At 40.6% G+C, this 20,529-nt stretch overlaps 1 protein-coding gene across 3 annotated transcripts in view; it reads right to left on the bottom strand.

Moving 5' to 3' along the window:
- Positions 1-20,529, bottom strand: part of vps13c (vacuolar protein sorting 13 homolog C) — a 386,360-nt gene that overhangs the window by 71,920 nt on the left and 293,911 nt on the right. For all 3 annotated transcript variants that reach the window (XM_059945986.1, XM_059945984.1, XM_059945985.1), the window contains 7 exons: positions 18,943-19,087; positions 18,019-18,153; positions 13,410-13,491; positions 13,258-13,327; positions 12,369-12,480; positions 2,951-3,064; positions 1,538-1,677 (listed from right to left, as the gene is read on the bottom strand). In XM_059945986.1, coding sequence (XP_059801969.1) covers positions 1,538-1,677; positions 2,951-3,064; positions 12,369-12,480; positions 13,258-13,327; positions 13,410-13,491; positions 18,019-18,153; positions 18,943-19,087 — 798 coding nt within the window. The remainder of the gene's footprint in view (positions 1-1,537; positions 1,678-2,950; positions 3,065-12,368; positions 12,481-13,257; positions 13,328-13,409; positions 13,492-18,018; positions 18,154-18,942; positions 19,088-20,529) is intronic.

Genomic DNA, 20,529 nt, shown 5'->3' with positions numbered 1-20,529 from the left:
TTAATTGTATTTTGTAAACATACACAAATTTAGAATTTGATGACTGCAACACACTCAACAAAAGTTGGGACAGAGGTAAAATAAGATTGAAAAGTGCACAGAATATTCAAGTAACACCGGTTTGGAAGACTCCACATTAAGCAGGCTAATTGAGAGCAGGTGAGGTATTGTGACTGGGTATAAAAGTAGCGTCCATCAAAGGCTCAGTCTTTGCAAGCAAGGATGGGTCGTGGCTCACCCCTTTGTGAGAGAATTCGTGAGAGAATTGTTAGTCAGTTCAAAAGGAACATTTCCCAACGCAAGATTGCAGAAAATTTAGGTCTCTCAACATCTACAGTACATAATACTGTGAATTCAGAGAATTCAGAGACATCTCAGTGCGTAAAGGGCAAGGTCGGAAACCACTGTTGAATGCACGTGATCTTCGAGCCCTCAGGCAGCACTGCCTAAGAAACCATCATGCTACTGTGACAATTATAGCCACCTGGGCTCGGGAGTACTTCGGAAAACCATTGTCACTTAACACAGTCCGTCGCTGCATTCAGAAACGCAAATTGAAACTGTATTACGCAAGGAGGAAGCCATACATCAACTGTCTGCAGAAACACCGGCGAGTTCTCTGGGCCCGAGCTCATCTCAGATGGACCGAAAGACTGTGGAACCATGTGCTGTGGTCAGATGAGTCCACATTTCAGCTAGTTTTCGGAAAAAAACAGGCGTTGAGTTCTCCGCGCCAAAGATGAAAACGACCATCCTGATTGTTATCAGTGAAAGGTGCAAAAGCCAGCATCTGTGATGGTATGGGGGTGCATTAGTGCCCATGGCATGGGTGAGTTGCATGTTATGTGAAGGTACCATGGACTCTGAGGCGTATATTAGGATTTTAGAGAGACATATGTTGCCATCAAGGCAACGTCTCTTCCCGGGGTGTCCATGTTTATTTCAGCAGGACAATGCCTGACCACATTCTGCACGGGCTACAACAGCGTGACTTTGTAGACACAGAGTACGTGTGCTTGACTGGCCTGCTGCCAGTCCAGATCTATCTCCTATTGAAAATGTATGGCGCATCATGAAGAGGAGAATCAGACAACGGAGACCACGGACTGTTGAGCAGCTGAAGTCTTATGTCAAGCAAGAATGGACAAAACTTCCAATTGCAAATCTACTACAATTAGTATCCTCAATTCCAAAATGATTAAAATGTGTTATTAAAAGGAAAGGAGATGTAACACAATGGTAAACATGCCTCTGTCCTAACTTTTGTTGAGTGTGTTGCAGCCATCAAATTCTAAATTTGTGTATATTTACAAAATACAATTTAGTTGGTCAGTAAAACTATTGAAAATCTTTTCTTTGTACTTTTGTCAGTTAAATAAAGGTTCACGTGAATTAACATATCACAGATTTTTGTTTTTATTGCATTCTGGAAAATATTCCAACTTTTCTGGAAATGGGGTTTGTACAAAGTTACAAGAATCTCCCCAGTTTGGGGAAAATATTACCCCAGTTGTTTAAAGCAGCATGTTCCACTCACTTAAAGATAAGGTCATCAACATCTGTTAATGTAGCTCCAATACTTTTGAGCAAAACGTGGATAGACTGGAGTCGTGCTGCCTCTTGCTTTCCTTTAGTAGACTCCTCTCCCCCCGAGTCCAAAGACAAGCTTAGATGCAGCTGTTTAGAAAAGAACAGAATGGCTAAATTCACCAACAACTTCCGAGTTGGTATCTTGGCTTGGATTACACTTTTAACACAGTGCCTATAAGAAGTATTCACCCTCCTTGGAAGTATACAATGTGTTATTGTTTTACAACATTGAATTGCAGTGGATTTAATTTGTCAACAGAAAAGACTCTTCCATGTCAAAGTGAAAACAAACTTATGCAAATTGGTCTAAATTAATTACAAATACAAGACACAAAATAATCAATTGCATAATTACTCACCCCTTTCAAGTCAGCATTTAGTAGATGCACCTATGGCAGCAATTACAGCCTTGAGTCTGTGTGGATAGGTCTCTATCAGCTTTGCACATTCTTTACAAAATTGCTCAAGCTCTGCCAGACTGCATGGGGATCATGGCAAATAGCCTGTTACAAGTCCAGTCATAAATTCTCAATTGGATTGAGATCTGGACTCTGACTTAGCCACTCCAGGACATTAACTGTGTTGTTTTTAAGCTATTCCTGTGTAGCTTTGGCTTTATGCTTGGGGTCATTGTCTTGCTAAAAAATAAATCTTCTTCCAAGTTGCAGTTCTCTTGCAGAGTGGATCAGGTTTTCCTCCAGGAATTCCTTGTATTTTTCTGCATTCACTTTACCCTCGACCTTCACAAGCCTTCCAGAGCTTACTGCAGTGAAGCACCTCCACGGCATGATGCAGCCACCACCATGTTTCACAGTACTGACGGTGTGTTTATGATGACGTATGGTGTTTGGCTTACACCAAATACAGCGCTTATACAAATACAAATACAGCCTGTCCCCTTTGTATAGTTCTGGATCCCCATCTTGAATGCCACCTATCTAGCCCTTAGCAGACTAAGAATCTCCTGGTTCGAGTATGTCACGTACTTTCTTGAAGACTAGTTTGCCTTTTTTAAACTATTTCCATGAAAATTCGGCTAATTGGGACAGCCACCTAATTGGGCCAAAATGTGTTCCCAATGTGTCCTAATTAATCAGAATCCACTAAATATGCACAAAGCTCTCAAGCTAGTGCAAATTTGGGAAAAGAACCCAATTTCAGCTGATGAATAAAATACTTACATTCATGAGAGAAAACAAAAATAATGGCCAACAAAAGTTATTATTAAACGGATATACAATAAAAAGGAGCAAAAGTGAATGAGGTATCAAACCTAGCATAAAGTTACTACCATAGTTATCGTTAACTTTTTCATAAATATAAATTCTTCATTAAACTGAAAAGGAGTTGATTATTCTACCTTTATTGGCGAGATGTGGAAATACTCAAAGAAGCTCAGGCTTGAGGCATCAGTCATTGATGTTTCTATCAGTTCTGCCTTTATCGATTCCATATCTTGATCTATCAAACTGGTCTACAGAAGTAATGAAAATAACATCAACTGAACAATATCAATGCCAGCTGTGTAAAAAAAATCATTGTGCAAAGAAGCAATAAAAAGATTAACCATAGCCATGTTTTATTTCTGTGACGTAAAGCTTTTATCCAAGGGTAATTTTCATCTTAAGAGCTGATCAATCTTCCCTTTATTCCACTGTAATACTGGTATGTCTGACTTTATCTTCTCCCTCTCAAACTTCAGGATGAATTCTATCATATTATGATCATCGTCTCCCAAGGGTTCCTTTACCTTAAGCTCTCTAAACTGATCTGGTTCATTACACAACACTCAATCCAGAATTGCCTTTCTCAACACAAGCTGCTCTAAAAACCCATCTCAGGGGCATTCAACAAAATCCATCTCTTGGGGCCCAACACCAACCTGATCTTCCCAATTTACCTGAATATTGAAATCCCCCATGACTATATCTTCCAATTCTACGTCACCTTCTTCTTAGGATTTAATTTCATTTATTTTTACCTACAGAGCCACCCGATCCCCGCTACCTACCTGCGTGTCCTGACGATATAAAGTGCATCGATGGATGTTAAGCTCCCAACTGTGATCTTCTTACAGCCACAACTCAGTGAGGACAACAACATCATTCCTGCCAATCTTTTACTGTGCTATAAGAATGTCTACCTTATTCCATATATTGTGTGCATTCAAATATAACACCTTCAATTCTCTATTCATCACACTTTTCAATTTTGCCACCATGTTAAACTTCAACATCCCACTGTCTGCAACCCTGCCCTACCAACTGCCCAAACTCAGCCCATCACTCTGGCTTCTTTCCCCTTGCCAATTTAGTTTAAAACCTCCCCAACAACTCTAACAAACCTGCCTGCAAAGATATTGGTCCCTCTCAAGTTCAGGTGTATCCCATCCCTTTTGTACGAGTCACATCTTTCCAGAAGAGATCCCAATGATCTAGAAAACTTAAAAACTACCCCTTGCACCAGTTCTTCAGCCACTCATTCATCTATGCCACCATCCTATTCCTGCCCTGACTAGCACGTGACACGGAGTAATTCAGAAATTACTACATTGGAGGTCCTACTTTTTAGCCTCTTCCCCAACTCCCTACACTCACTGCGCAAGACCACTTCCTCCTTTCTACCTATTGATGCAAATGTGCACCACAACCTCTGACTGTTCATGCTCCCTCTTGTGAATATTCTGCAGCCACTCTGAAACATCCTTGACCCTAACAGCTGGCAAGCAACACACCATCCTGATTTCTCTTTCATAGACACAGAATCTCCTGCCTGTCCCATAACTTTTGAGTCTTCTATCACTATCGCTCTACCTGACTGTACTCTTCCCTGCTAAGCCTCAGAGCTGCTGCAGTGCCCTGATAGGTCATTCCCCCCACCCCTGCTCCCCAACAGAATCCAAAATGGGTATACTCATCGCTGAGGGAAATGACACAGGGGAACCCTACACTAACTGCTTACTCTCCTTACTTCTCCCAGTATCGGGAGCAAGTTACAGCTTGTGATTTAGCTGGGAGCTCAGAGAATTCGACCGTGTAGGTAGGATTTAAGCCTACCTGGTCAATACCTGTGGAGGAGGGGGAACTGCGCGGGCGCGAGTGACGTCAGCGTCGAGCGCGCACTTTAAAAGGCAGGACTTCTTTTCAGAGTGGTCATTTGAATCGGGAGCAAGTTACAGCTTGTGATTCAGCTGGGAGCTCAGAGAATTCGACCGTGTAGGTAAGATTTAAGCCTACCTGGTCAATACCTGTGGAGGAGGGGGAACTGCGCAGGCGCGAGTGACATCAGCGTCGAGCGCGCACTTTAAAAGGCAGGACTTCTTTTCAGAGCAGGCAGCGGAGTCCGTGGGAGCAGAGTCCTGGGCTTTGGCTAAGTGGGCTTCGGCGTAAGGGGACTTCCGTAAGCCTGTGTAATTGTTCGCTGAGGGGAAGAAGGTAAGGTCGCTAGGTGCTTTTTAGACTTCTTCTATTAATCCAGTTCAGGTACGGGGGAGACAGTCAGAGCAGTGGTGTGCTCCGTATGCAGTATGTGGAAAGTCAGGGTCAACACAGTTGTCCCTGATGACCACACCTGCAAGAGGTGCTTCCAGCTGCAGCTCCTATCAGCCCCAGTTAGGGAGTTGGAGCTGGAGCTGGATGAACTACGGATCATTCGGGAGGCAGAGGCAGAGATAGATAGGAGTTATCAGGAGGTAGTCACACCAAAAAACCAAGAAGTAGGCAGATGGGTGACGGTCCAGAGAGGCAGGGGGAGCAGGCAGAAAGAGCAGAGCACCCCTGTGGCCATTCCCATTAACAATAAGTATACCGTACTGGATACTGTTGATGGGGATGACCTACCAGGAATGAGTTGTAGTGGTCCTGCCTCTGGCAACTAGAAAGGGGAGGAGGGAAGAGAAGAGAGCGATAGTTTTAGGGGATTCTATAGTTAGGGGGGCAGATAGGAGATTTTGTGGGGCAGATCGGGAGTCTCGGATGGTATGTTGCCTCCCCGGTGCCAGGGTCCGGGACATCTTAGATCGGGTGCAGGCTATTCTTGAGAACGAGGGCATGAACCCAGATGTAGTGGTCCATGTAGGGACCAACGATGTAGGTAAGGTGAGTGAGGGGGTCCTGCTTAGAGAGTTCTGGGAGTTAGGAGTGAAGTTGAAAGGCAGGACCTCCAGGGTGACAATCTCGGGATTGCTACCTGTGCCACGTGCGAGTTAGGCGAAGAATAGAATGATTATGCACATTAATACGAGGCTGAGAGCATGGTGCAGGAAGGAAGGGTTCAGGTTTTTGGATAATTGGTCTTTGTTCCAGGGACATTGGGATCTGTTTCGAAGGGACGGTCTACATCTGAACCGGAGGGGTACTAACATTCTTGCAGGAGTGTTTGCCAGTGCTGCTTGGGGGGGTTTAAACTAGATGTGCAGGGGGCAGGGAACCAGATCCAGAGGGTTGGTCAGAAGGAGCATGGGATTAAATGTGTAGAAGGTTTGGGTGATCTTGAGAAGGTCATCAAAATTCAAGGTGCAATTAGCCCGATGGAAGTTCAAGGAGCTGGGTTAGGTACAGTAGACAGTGTTTTAAGCAAAGAGAGGAGGAATGAGCTAAGAATTCTATACTTGAATGCGCGTAGTGTCAGAAATAAGACAGATGAGCTTGAAGCTCAGATGAAAATGCGGAACTACGATATTGTTGGGATAACGGAGACATGGCTGCAAGGGGATCAGGCCTGGGAATTGAGTGTACCAGGGTATACGTGCTATTGTAGAGACAGAAATATGGGAAGAGGGGGTGGGGTGGCCCTGTTGGTGAGGAATGAGATTCAGTCCTTAGCAAGAGGTGACTTGGGAACAGGGGAAGTAGAGTCTGTGTGGATTGAGCTGAGGAACAGTAAGGGTAAAAAGACCCTAATAGGTGTTGTGTACAGGCCCCCAAACAGTAGTGTGGATATTGGGTACAAGTTGATTAAGGAGTTAACATTGGCATGTGCTAAAGGTAATGCAGTCGTTATGGGAGATTTCAACATGCAGGTGAACTGGGAGAATCAGGTAGGTGCTGGACCCCAGGATAGGGAGTTTGTGGAGTGTCTAAGGGATGTATATTTGGAACAGCTTGTGCTTGAGCCAAACAGGAACAAGGCTATTTTGGACTTGGTGATGTGTAATGAACAGGAATTGATAAGTGATCTTGAAGTAAAGGAGCCATTAGGAAGTAGTGATCATAACATGATAAGTTTTTATCTACAATTTGAGAGGGATCAGAGGTGTCAGTGTTGCAATTAAATAAAGGAGACTACGGAGCCATGAGGGAAGAGCTGGCCAAAGTTAAATGGGCGGATGCCCTGGCAGGAAAGACAGTGGATCAGCAGTGGCAGATATTCTTGGGCATAATACAAAAGATGCAAAAGCAGTTCATTTCAATGAGAAGGAAGGATTCAAAGAGGGGGAAGGGGCCACAGTGGTTGACAAAGGAAGTCAGAGATTGCATAGCATTAAAGAAAAAGAAGTATGACAGGGCTAAGATGAGTGGGAATACAGATGATTGGGAAAGTTTTAAGGAACAGCAGATCTTAACTAAAAAAGCAATACGGAGAAAAAAATCAGGTATGAGCTCAGTCTAGCCAGGAATATAAAAGGGGATAACAAAAGCTTTTTTTAGCTATGTGAAGAGAAAGAAGATAGTTAAGAACAATGTTGGCCCCTTGAAGAATGAATTGGGAGAAATTGTTATGGGAAACAGGGAAATGGCAACAGAATTTAATGCGTACTTTAGATCTGTCTTCACCAGGGAGGACACAAGCAATCTCCCAGATGTATGGATGGGCCAGGGTCATAAGATATCAGAGGAATTGAGACAGATTGACATTAGGAAAGAAACTGTGATGAGTAGACTGGTAGGACTGAAGGCTAATAAATCCCCGGGTCCAGATGGTCTGCATCCGAGGGTTCTAAAAGAGGTGGCTCAGGAAATTGCGGATGCATAATCCCTAATAGGTAGGATTAATGCTATTAAGATGGTTATTTTACCTAAGTTTTTATATATTTTTCAAGCGATACCAATTTTTATCCCGAAATCTTTTTTTACTAATGTTGACTCTAAAATTTCTTCATACATATGGCAGTATAAAAATCCCAGGTTAGGTAAAATATATTTACAGAAGACAAAAAAGGAAGGCGGGTTAGCATTACCTAATTTCAGATTTTACTATTGGGCAGTTAATATTAGATATTTGTTACGTTGGTTGAAAGATGGGGGTGGATCTTTCGGCCCTTGTTGGGTCAGTTTAGAAACTAAATCGGTATCAGCTTATGCTCTGGGTTCTATTTTAGGGACTTCTCTCCCTTTTGCTCTTTCTAAATTGCCGAAACAAATTGACAACCCGATAGTTAAACATATATGGTTTCAATTTCAGAGATTTTTTGGGTTGACTCAATTTGTTTTAAATAGTCCTATTGTATCTAATTGTTTTTTCCACCCTTCCATTATAGATCAAGCTTATTCGGCTTGGAAAACTAAGGGATTACTAAGATTTTCTGATTTATTTTTAGACAATTGTTTCATGTCTTTTGAGCAATTATCCAACAAATATAACTTGCCTAGATTTCATTTCTTTAGATATTTACAGATTAGACATTTTTTAAGTTCTGTACTCCCTACATTTCCAAATTTTGTGCCTTCAGATATTTTGGAGAGTTTATTTGAATTAGACCCTTTTCAAAAAGGGCTTATTTCAAAACTTTATAATATAATTATGAAGATACGTTCAGAGCCTCTTTCTAAGACTAAAAAGGATTGGGAAAGAGACTAAAAAGGATTGGGAAAGAGAGCTTAGTCTTAGTATTTCTAGTGAGAATTGGGATAGAATTCTTCAATTAGTTAATACATCATCGTTATATGCCAAACATTCATTAATACAATTTAAGGTCATACATAGGGCCCATATGTCCAAGCTCATTTTTACTCTCATATTAGTCCTATTTGTGATAGATGTCATTCTGAAATTGCGTCTTTAACTCATATGTTTTGGTCTTGTTCATTTTTGGAGAAATATTGGAAAGATATTTTTGATATTATTTCTGCGGTTTTGAATATTGATTTACAACCTCATCCTATTACCGCAATTTTTGGTTTACCAATGTTAGACTCATTGCATTTATCTTCTTCTGCCCGTCGAATGATTGCATTTCTAACGCTGATGGCTAGAAGATCTATATTGTTGAATTGGAAGGAAATTAATCCTCCCACTGTATTTAATTGGTTTTCTCAAACTATGTTATGTTTAAATTTAGAAAAAATTAGAAGTGGTATTTTTGAGACTTCTATTAAATTTGAAAAGTTATGGAGACCATTTATTCAACATTTTCATATGATGTAATATGACCCTGTGCCAAGTTCATTTGATTTCCCAGCTTTTAGCTTATGTATTTTGAGAGGACCGGAAGTGACGGCATTGATGAATATTTATTTTTGTGAGATATTATAAACAGCCCCTTTTTTTTTCTCTCTCTTTTTTTTGCTTCTTTTTTCTTCTATATTAGTTATTAGTTAATAGATTAGATTAGCTATTTTGCATTATATATTTTTTTTATTTCTTTTTTCTGTTTTCTTTATATTATGCATTACGAAATATTTAGACTTACCATGTTCATACATATATTTTATGGCTTATGTCTTGGTAAACTCATTTATATTGTAACTATTATGTATGGTTTTTTTTCATATGTAATGGAATTTGTATGTTGGTAATTTCTTTATCAATATATCATTTGTATTCTGTCCATATTACTAATATTAATAAAAAGATTTAGAAAGAAAGAAATTGCGGATGCATTGGTAATCATTTTCCAATGTTCCTTAGATTCAGGATCAGTTCCTGAAGATTGGAGAGTGGCTAATGTTATCCCACTTTTCAAGAAGGGAGGGAAGGAGAAAACGGAGAACTATCACCCTGTTAGCCTAACGTCAGTCGTGGGGAAGATGCTTGAGTCCATTATTAAGGACGAAATAGTGGCACATCTTGATGGCAGAAATAGGATTAGGCCGAGCCAGCATGGATTTACCAAGGGCAAATCATGCTTGACTAATCTGTTGGAGTTTTTTGAGGGTGTAACAAGGATGTTAGATGAGGGTAAGCCAGTGGAAGTTGTGTACCTAGATTTTCAGAAGGCATTCGATAAGGTGCCACATAGGAGATTGGTGAGTAAAATCAGAGCTCATGGCATTGGGGGCAGGGTTTCAACATGGATAGAAAACTGGTTGGCAGATAGAAAGCAAAGGGTAGCAGTGAATGGTTGTTTCTCGGACTGGCTGGAGGTGACTAGTGGGGTACCACAGGGCTCTGTATTGGGACCACAGCTCTTTACGATTTATGTCAACGATTCAGATGAGGGCATTGAAAACTATATCAGCAAGTTTGCTGACGATACTAAACTGGGTGGCAGTGTGACATGCGAAGAGGACGTTAGGAGAATACAGGGAGACTTGGATAGGCTGGGTGCGTGGGCAGATACTTGGCAGACGTCATTCAATGTAAATAAATGTGAAGTTATCCACTTTGGAAGCAGGAACAAGAGGGCAGAGTATTGGCTGAACGGTGTAGAGTTAGGTAAGGGAGAAATGCAAAGAGACCTAGGAGTCCTAGTTCACCAGTCAATGAAGGTGAATGAGCAAGTGCAACAGGCAGCGAAGAGGGCAAATGGAATGTTGGCCTTTGTTACAAGGGGAATTGAGTACAAGAGCAAGGATGTCCTTTTGCATTTGTACAGGGCCCTGGTGAGACCACACCTGGAATATTGTGTACAGTTTTGGTCTCCAGGTTTAAGGAAGGACATTCTGACAATTGAGGAAGTGCAGCGTAGATTCACTAGGTTGATTCCTGGGATGGCAGGGCTGTCTTACGCAGAGAGATTGGAGAGATTGGGCTTGTACACGCTGGAATTGAGATTGAGAGGGGATCTGATTGAAATGTTTAAGATAATTAAAGGATTTGATAGAATTGAGGCGGGAAATATGTTCCAGATGTTGGGAGAGTCCAGTACCAGAGGGCATGGATTGAGAATAAGAGGTCAGTTATTTAAAACAGAGTTGAGGAAGAGCTTCTTCTCCCAGAGAGTTGTGGAGGTGTGGAATGCACTGCCTCGGAAGACGGTGGTGGCCAATTCTCTGGATGCTTTCAAGAAGGAGCTAGATAGATATCTGATGGATAGGGGAACCAAGGGATATGAGGACAAGGCAGGGACTGGGTATTGATAGTGAATGATCAGCTATGATCTCAGAATGGTGGTGCAGACTCGAGGGGCCGAATGGTCTACTTCTGCACCTATTGTCTATTGTCTATCCACTATCTGAGGCCAGCACTCTGGGTGTAACCACCTCAGTAAATGCCTCATCTATGAGGTTTTTGGCCTCCTAGATGGTGCTGAGTATATGCAGCACCAGTTCCTTGACCTTGTCGGTCAGGAGTTGAGGTTGCATGCACTTTCTACAGATGCAGTCATCACAGAGACTGTTATGTCCCCTTCAATCCCACATTTTACAGGAGGAGCATACTACTGCCTAAAGTACCATCCTGCCTGCACTTGTTATATCTTTGGCTCTAACGTCTTAAGTTTAAGTTCACCAATCAACCAATTGATTCCAGGTGACCTAGCATGCTTAGCCTGTTCTTACCTAAGCTGTTAAGCCAATGCCTGACCACTCTAACACTGGCCCACATTAGCAATGGCCCTAATTTTATAGTTTTCCACGAGGGATCTTCGCCATCTATAAGGGAAATTCTTTACTGACTTGTCTAAATAAATCTCAACAGTGAAGATGTTTGGGTACTTGACTGAAAAGATTCACAGCCATTCAATTCCATCAACCAATGGCCAGTATTCTTTGTAAATAAAAGCCTAGATAAAAACTAAGTAGTGCATATATTTAAGATAAAAATCCATCTTAGCCCTCTGATGTTGATCACAAGTAAGGAAGGGCTTTAATACGGCACTAAAATGGTTGAATAATCTACCTTTGTTTAGGTGGAGCTCCAAAATATCGTGCCTTATTTTCATTGATAATATTTTCTAATCTCTCTTTCAAGTTCATTGCTCATTCTCTTTACATTTGTCAGCTTCACTTTTATGGCATACTTTGCACTAATCTGAATTTCACTACCATTTAGAATTTCCCATGGCTTGTCACAAAGTGTGAAGGCCTATTTAATCTGCAGTGAAATAAGTTTAAATGGATTCTGATATGATTCTTCCATCACTAGATTCAAGGATCTTGGCCCCAACAATAATGACGCAACGGTGCTTTCACATCCAAATCAGGATGGTACACAATTCACAGTAACAAGCAATTCCTATAAAACTGTACACAGTAATTATTGCATCCACCGTGCACTCATAATGATGAATTAAACTTGTGTAGGTTCCATCAGAGCAGCAGCTGGTCAAAGAAGGCCATAAGACAAAACTTACTCTCTTCCTGGCCAACTTAGGCCACCATTTAAAAGCTGAGGAAGATAACAGAAACCCATTAAATCCTAGTATATATCTACCTCATCTTTGTTAACACATATTTGCCAAAAACTGGTCAAGGCAATATTTTTTATTTTGCAAAATAGCCATTACACAAACAGATTCAGATGAAAGTTGGTGAGCTTCAGAAAGCTAAACAAGTCATGTCATAATTACCAGGAACAACTTTCGTCTAACGAGGCTGCTCTAACAACAGCTCATGGCTGAGGAATTGTTGCAGCACCACCAATAAATAAGCATTTAACATACATTGTGCTGAGATTACCTTCTGTGTCCCTGCAAGAAGATCAGAGGTTGGAGTAAACAATGCAACAACAGCGCTGAGAAAGCCCTGATCGATCTTCACAGCCATTTCCTGAATCAAAACCATGAAGTATCTGAAAGTTAAATCGAGTTGAAAAAAAAGACGTAGTTTAAAGAGCATGTTTTTCCATAAAATCTTTATTTCAGCAACAAAATAAGAGCATATCACAAAAGTACTTATTATTTTGATTGTATTAGCTTTAGTTTTAAGAGATCCCCATGTGGCACAAAGCAGTAATTGATGAAGGTTAACACTGTTCCTAATCTGCTGAACGTTTCTAACATTTTCTGGCTTTATTCTGAAGAGTCTTGTCCAATTTCAGAAAGATGCCAGGAAGAGGAACAGATTCATGGCTCAGGACTAACAATAATAGAAAAGTTGGAAAAATAGTATTTGGTTTTCCATTAATTATGTACAGGAAATTTCTAGTCATTCAATTGCTGATGTTGGACGAGTTTGACTAAAAACACAATGAAGAAGTTTAGAGTTGTGATTGTGAGGTAAAGCTGGGTGTGATCAGGATAGGCGAAAAATAATTCTGCTTGATGATGACATCAATGAGAAATAGTCTGTGATTAAGGATAAATCCTGCTGACAAGCATACAAAAATGGAATAGTGACAGGATGGAATGAAGATAGGTAGGCAGTGGTTAGCATGCAGCATAAATATCAAAAGAGAACTACTATGCTTACAAAATTTGCAATAAACTTAATTAGACCTCATTTACAGTGGAGTATAGATCCAAATCCCCAGACAATATAACTGAGGATCAGCTAAATTAATGTTTTAAAACTGCACATTAGCATCAACAAATTGAACAACTACAAATGAGAAAGATACTTTACTCACTTGAACTGTGTCACTTGACTGTGTTCATTAAACCTTGTGATGATACTTAAGTCAATAAATGGCTTTGGTTCTGAAAAGAGCATATATGAAACATGAACATTTGCAAAGATATCTGAAGGTAATATACTGTTTGGGGATATAAGTAAGTTCACCTGAATCCAATGCAATTGACTTGGGCGGGAGTACAGGATAGAATGCAGTTGGAAACACTGCTCCAGCAAGCTGATTGTCAACCTGCAACAGAAAAACTGATGAAGTAGTCTGAATGTATTAGAGCTATTTATTTAGTCATTTCAGAAAAAAAGTATCATGGCGTTTGGGCCACTTATGCCCAATTGCCCTGAAAAAGGGACAATGTAAATCATTATCTCTATTTCTCTTTCAAATGTTGCTGTCTAACCTGCTCATTGCTTCCATCGTTTTTTGAGTCGAGGTTTCAAACATCTATAGAAATCTTGATTTTTACTTTCTGTCTAAGGTTTATTATTCATGGATATATAAATAATATCATCAATTATAAATATATTTCCTTTGAGACCTTGAAGACCAAAAATGTAATGACAAACTAGAACTAAAGCACAAATATCTCCAGTCTCAGAAGTTCTTAAAAGATATTCACATGGAAGCCTTTATTAACTTTAAACAATTTAAAACTCTTCACAACATCGAACAGTACAGTACAGGTAATTCAGGCCACAATGTTGTGCCAACCTTTTCACCTATTCCAAGATCAGTCTAACCTTTACCTTCCACGCAGTTCTCCATTTTTCTTTCATCCACGTGACTATCGAAAAGATTCTTAAATGTTTCTAATGTATGTACCTCTACCACCACCCTGGCAGTGCGCTCCATGCACTTACCACTCTCTGTGTAGAATACCTAACTCTAATATCTGTCCTATACTTCCCTCCAATCAGCTTCAAAGTATGCCCTCTCACATTAGCTGTTTCCACCTTGTAAAAATGTATGAGCTGTCCACTCCATCTATGCTCCTTATCATCTTACACACCTCTACTGAGTTGTTCTTCGCTCCAAAGAGAAAAACCCTAGCTTGCTCAATCTTTCCTCATAAGACATTTTCTCCAATTCAGGAAGCATCTAGTAAATCTCCTCTGCACACTCTCTAAATTTTTCACATCATTCCTATAATGAATCAACCAGAAAGGAACTTCAAAACTGAATAAGTAATTTTATAGTACCTATTGTTCTAATATAGGTAAATGCCATATAACAGCACCATATCAATGAATGCAGATTGTAGGGTAAATATTGGACAGGATACCCTATATTGTGACCTAAACCCACAACTTCTGTCTCAGTGAGGAAATTTGCCGAAGTTGTTTATCTTCCTAATGGAGTCACTGGACAGTGAGCAAGCAGTAGATAGGAAACTGTATATTACTGAATAGTGAGCTTTAATAGTCTTAGAAAACTACAGATCCACTGGTCTTACATAAATCTTGTGTAAAATATCAAATCATATAATCAGTAACAAACTTTGCAATATGGGTAAAATTTTAACCAACATGCCTTTAAACAGGGGCCATTCCAGCGTTGAAATATTATATCACCACCTTAATTACCAATATACTTATTGTCAGACCTCCTTAAGTTTAAGGTGACAAACCAGTGATCAGTCTGACTGCAGAATATCAGATGGAAGAGCCAATCTAAACCCATAAGACCACAAGATTTAGGAGAAGAATTAGGCCATTTGGCTTATTAGGTCTTCTCCAGCATTTCATCGTGGCTGATCCATTTGCTCTCTCAACCCCATTATCCTGCCTTCTCCTCGTAGACTAATCAAGAACCTATCAAGTTCCACCAAATTCCACAGATTGAACACCCTCTGGCTCAAGAAATTCCTCATCTCCTTTCTAAATAGGCATCCCTTTATTGTGAGACTGTACCCTCTGGTCTAAGACTCCCCCTACAGGAAAAATGCTCTCCACATCTACTCCAAATTCCATCTGCCATTTTTCAGCCCATGTTTCCATGTGATGCAGATCCCTTTGCAAGCCATGATAGCTTTCCTCACTGTCCACTACACCCTGAATCTTGGAGTTATCCGCAAATTTGCTGGTCCAGTTAACCACATTTTCATCCAGAAATAGATGACAAACAAAAGGTTCCAGCACTGATCCCTGTGGCACACCACTAGTCAGAGGCCTCCAGTCAGAGAGGCAACCCTCCTTGACCACTCTCAAGCTTCTCTGACAAAGCCAATGTCAAATCCAATTTACCACCTCATCTTGAGTGCCAAGTGACTGAACCTTCTTGACTAACCTCCCATGCGGGACCTTGTCAAACACCTTACTAAATTCCATGTTGACAACATCCACTGCCTTGCCTTAATCCACTTTTCTCGCAACTTCCTCGAAAATCTCTAAAAAATTGGTTGGACATGATTTTTCACACATTAAGCCATGCTGACTTTCTCAATCAGTCCATGTCTATCCAAATATTTATATATCCGGTCCAATAGAGTCTTCCTAAGAGTTCCTATATCTTAAGCTTCCCCGTCAAATCTGGTTCAATACACAACAACCAATCCAGAATAGCCTTTCCCCTAGTGGATTCCACCATAAGCTGCTCTGAAAAGCTAGCTCACAGGCATTCCATAAATGGTTTCTCTCGGGATCAAGCACCAACCTGATTTTCCTAATCTACCTGCATATTGAAATCCTCTGTGACTATTTAACACTGCCCTTTTGACATGCATTTTTTTTATCTCCTGGTATACTGGGCAGCACTGTAGCGTAGTAGTTAGCACAATGCTTTACAATACCAGCAACCTGTGTTCAATTCCCACTGCAGTCTAAAAGGAATCTGTATGTTCTCCCTCTGACCATGTGGGTTTCCTCTGGGCACTCCAGTTTCCTCCCAAGTCCAGAGACGTACCAGTTGGTAGGTTAATGAGTCATTATATTGTCCCATTGTTAAACTGCAGTTAAATTGGTTGCTGCAGCTTGAAAGGCTAGAAGGGCCTATTTTGCACTGTATCTCAAAAAAATATATATATTAAGTAATTTGTAGCCCACTTCCTGGCAACTGTTTGAAGGACTGTATTACAGTTCCTTGATGCTACCCACAAAGATTCTACATTCTCCAATCCTATGTTACCTCTTTCTAAGGATTCTATTTCATTTTTCTTACCAACAGTAACAGCACACCCCATCTACCAACCTGCTTGTCCTTTTGATACAATCTGCATCCTTGGATGTTAAAGCTCCCAAATATGATTTTCTTACAACAACTCTGAGATACCCACATCACATCTGCCAATCTCTAATTGTGCGACAAGATCATCTACCTTATTCGGTATACTGCGTGCATTCAAATATAACACTTTCAGTCCTGTAATCATCACTATTTTCAACATTGCCCCCATGTTACACTTGAGCTCATCCCACTGACTGCAATTTTGCTCCATCATCTGCCTGTCCTTCCCTCACAGACCACAGAGTCACTACACACTGCATCCAGATGTATACAAACTGCCCCATCTTCAGCCTTATCACTATGGTTCCCATGTCCTTGACAATTGTCCCCAACAGCTCTAGCAAACCTGCCTGCAAGGATATTGGTCTCTCTCTGTATTTTTTTTTTTACAGATCATACCCACCTCAGAAGAGTACTCAATGATCCGGAAATCTGAACCCCTGCCCTCTGCACCAGTTCCTCAGCCATACATTCATCTGCCAAGTCATCCTACCTTTACCTTCACTGGCACGCGGCACAGGCAGTAATCCAGAGATTACTATCCTGGAGCTCCTGTTTTTCAGCTTCCTAAGCAATTCCCTAAATTTTCTCTTCAAGACCACCTCCCTTTTCCTACCTATGTCATTGGTGCCAATATGTACCAAGTCTTCTGGCTGCTCACCCTCGCACTTTAAAATACCATGCACCTGATCCAAGACTTCCCACACCCTAGCACCTGGGAGGCAAAATATCATTTGGGTGTCACTTTCATGCCCACAGAGTCTCATGTATACTCCTCTAACTGTAGAATCCCCTGTCAGTACTGCAGTCCTCTACCCGCCCCCTTCCCTTCTGAGCCAGCGCGCCACATTCAGTGTCAGAGTCTCAGTCACTGCTGCTCACTCTGGTAGGTTGTCCTCCTCAAAAGGATCCAAAGTGGTATACCTATTATTGAGGGGAATGGACATGGGTACTCTGCACTGGCTGCCCATTTCCTTTCCCTCTCCTGACAGTACCTGCCTTCTGCAACTTAGGGGTGACTACCTCCCTGTAGCTCCTATAAACTCCTAAGTTTTTTGTACAAGCTGAGGAACTTTGAGATGCAGCTCTAATTCCTTAGTATGTTCTCTGAAGAACTGCATCTCGGTGCACCTGATGCAGATGTGGTTATCTGGGAGGCTGAAGGTCTTTCAGAATTCTCATTTCTCACACAAAGAACACAACACTGACTCTGGAGCCATTTTCATGCCATTAACTATACACTAACAGATGAACAGAAAATTACCTCACCCAAGTCTACTGAACCAAAACTTCCCCACTCTAACACTGGTCCACTCACACAACGGCTGCTCTGCTTGTCCCTACCGTGGCTTTATTTGCCCTTGCTAAAGAATTGTAATTCGATTGGGCTGCCTGAAAAGTTAAAAACCTGCAAGTGTTCGCTTTTAAATCTCTCACCTTGACCTGTGTGTAGTCTTCTCTCTTAATTCGATAGAACCCAAAACCAAACCGACCTTAATAAAACAATACCATTACAATGCAAGAGGATTGAAACTTTACCTGCAGCCAATATAATTGTGCACGTAAGCTCCTATGATGAGCTGACTGTTTGTATTCAACATGAATTCCTGATATAAAGTCTCGCTTGATGCTCATTTGCTGAGGCAATCGAGTTTCCATCCGGTGAAAATTAGCCTAAAATAAAAAAGCAGGGTAATCTTGCATCAAACAGAAATGCCACCACAGTAGCAAATCAACTGTGGGTAGATGATCCTGTACCCAGATCACTGCATGGCTTTCACTCAAAGCGTTTCACTACTGTTAGACAAACATAAATGAGTACGCATTCCTTCATGAATGCTATCAAAAAGATAAGTATTTGAAAGGTAAAGTTACATTAAAGAATTATTCTGCATGACCACCAAGGACTGAAGATTTCTGTTCCAGAAGTAATCTGTAAATGCAGTTTTCAAATTGGCACTAACTTTTATCTCAGAATTCCCACAAGTTGAAAGCAGAGAAAAGGAGAAGAAGTTTTCCCATTAGTCAACAGAACATAATTAGAAACAGGATATGTGCTTGCATTGATTCTTTTAGATAGGTTGATTTGTTTCCCAATTACTATATATATTTATTCTCTGTACATATCACAAATATATGGTGGAAGTGCAAATGATCGATCAATAATTTTCATAGTGGTATTTTTCGAGGAAGTATACAGAAAACAATCTTCCAAATGTTGAATGTCGCTCACGAAGTGGGGGGCAGGGTGGTGGTAGCTGAACCAGTGGAATGTAAGAGAACAATGTCAGTCAAAGGTTTTTATTAAATAAAGGCTCACACAGTAAGAGAAAGGGAAATCGTCAAGTGACTTATTGACTTTTGGAGTTTGATGAGTTCCAATTAAAATGTCAAGAACTATTGTTGTGAGCTAACACATTCACCGGAACTCACACTCAGATAGACAAGAACTCTTTATGTTACCTCTAAGTTATTATCCAACTTAATCCAGTGCTCTTCAGTCCTTGTCGTCAGATGTTTTTGATAAGCCTGTTCCAAAAGATTGATGTGCTTTTGACTAAATGGCTTCCACCGCTGCTTGCGTTTCATTTCCCAGACAACACCAGAGCTGAAAACAGAATGAAAACTGATTAAAAATTAAAATAAATGCTCAAATATTTTACTGAGCTGTGTGGTGTCACTTAAGGGTTAAGTGCAATACTAGTTCAGTTCACGGCATTGTGGAGTACAGAGTTCAAATCCAGCATCATATGTAAGGAACTGTATATTCTCCCCTTGACTGCATGAGTTTCCTCTGGGTGCTCTGGTTTACTCCCACTGTCCAAAGAAGTACAAGTTAGTAGGTTAATTGGTCATTGTAAAATTCTCATGTGATTAGGCCAAGGTTAAATAAATGGGCTGCCGGATAGTGCAGCTCGTTGGGCTGAAGGCCTTGTTCTGCCCTGTCTCTAAATAAAATAAAGGGATAGAAAACCTTCAGAAATAATTCTTTTTCCACACCAACTTTACTTACCTATTTTTTAATGTTTTAATACTTCAAAAACAAAATCTTAGAACTAATTATAGAGACAGCTTCAGATAATAACTTTGACATGGCAGTCTTCAGCAAACGTATACAGCTGAATTTTTCCACATTTTGTTTCCAAAAATTTTACATTTGTATTTTGTGTTATTTGACCATTTATTTACTGTTATGAGGAACATTTTCAATATATAGTTACCTCAACATTTATCAAAAGTTGCAACAACCTTCCAAAATTAACTGAGAACTGGATTTAGGGAAGTACTACTCATCACTGTTCCAGGGAACAGGTCCAATCAGGTACTGTCTGCACATATCTTAACTGGGTGCATTTCCTATGGATGCTCCAGTTTCCTCTCTGATCCAAAAGGTTAATTGGCAACTGTAAACGTATGTCAGTGGCATAAAGATTCAAAGGGGAAGAAGATGTGCATGGAAGTGTAAAAGAGAGGCAAGAGAGGATATTGGACCACTCAAAAACAACGCTAGAGCAGTAGTAATGGGGGGACAAAGAAAAGACAGACAAACTGAGTAAGTATTTTGTATCAGTCTTCACTGTAGAAGACAGAAGAAGTTTGGTGGAAGTTCTGGGAGTCAGAAATCATGAGGTGTATGAGATTACTATGACTACAGAGAAGTTCTTGGGAAAGGTCCCAAGAAAGGTCTGAAGGTAGATAAGTCCCCTGGACTAGATGATGTATACCCTGGGGTTCTGAAAGAGGTGGCTGAAGAGATCGTGGAGGCATTAGTAATTATCTTTCAAAAATCACTAGATTCTGGTGCAGCTCCAGAAGACAGGAAAATTGCAAATGTCACTCCACTCTTCAAGAAGGGAGATAGGCAGAAGAAAGCAAACTATAGACCAGTTAGTCATCTCAGTGGTTGGCAAGATGTTGGAGTCAATTATTAAGGATGAGGTCTCAGGGAACTTTGGATAGGCCGTAGTCAGCATAGTTTCCTCAAGGGAAAATCTTGCCTGACAAATCTGTTGAAATTCTTTGAAGAAATAACAAGCAGGATAGACAGAC

The sequence above is a fragment of the Hypanus sabinus genome, chromosome 21 (genome assembly GCF_030144855.1).
Source record: "Hypanus sabinus isolate sHypSab1 chromosome 21, sHypSab1.hap1, whole genome shotgun sequence".
In the NCBI taxonomy this organism is placed as follows: domain Eukaryota; kingdom Metazoa; phylum Chordata; class Chondrichthyes; order Myliobatiformes; family Dasyatidae; genus Hypanus; species Hypanus sabinus.
Note: the sequence above shows the minus strand (reverse complement) of the source record. Positions and strands in the feature narration are given on the sequence as shown.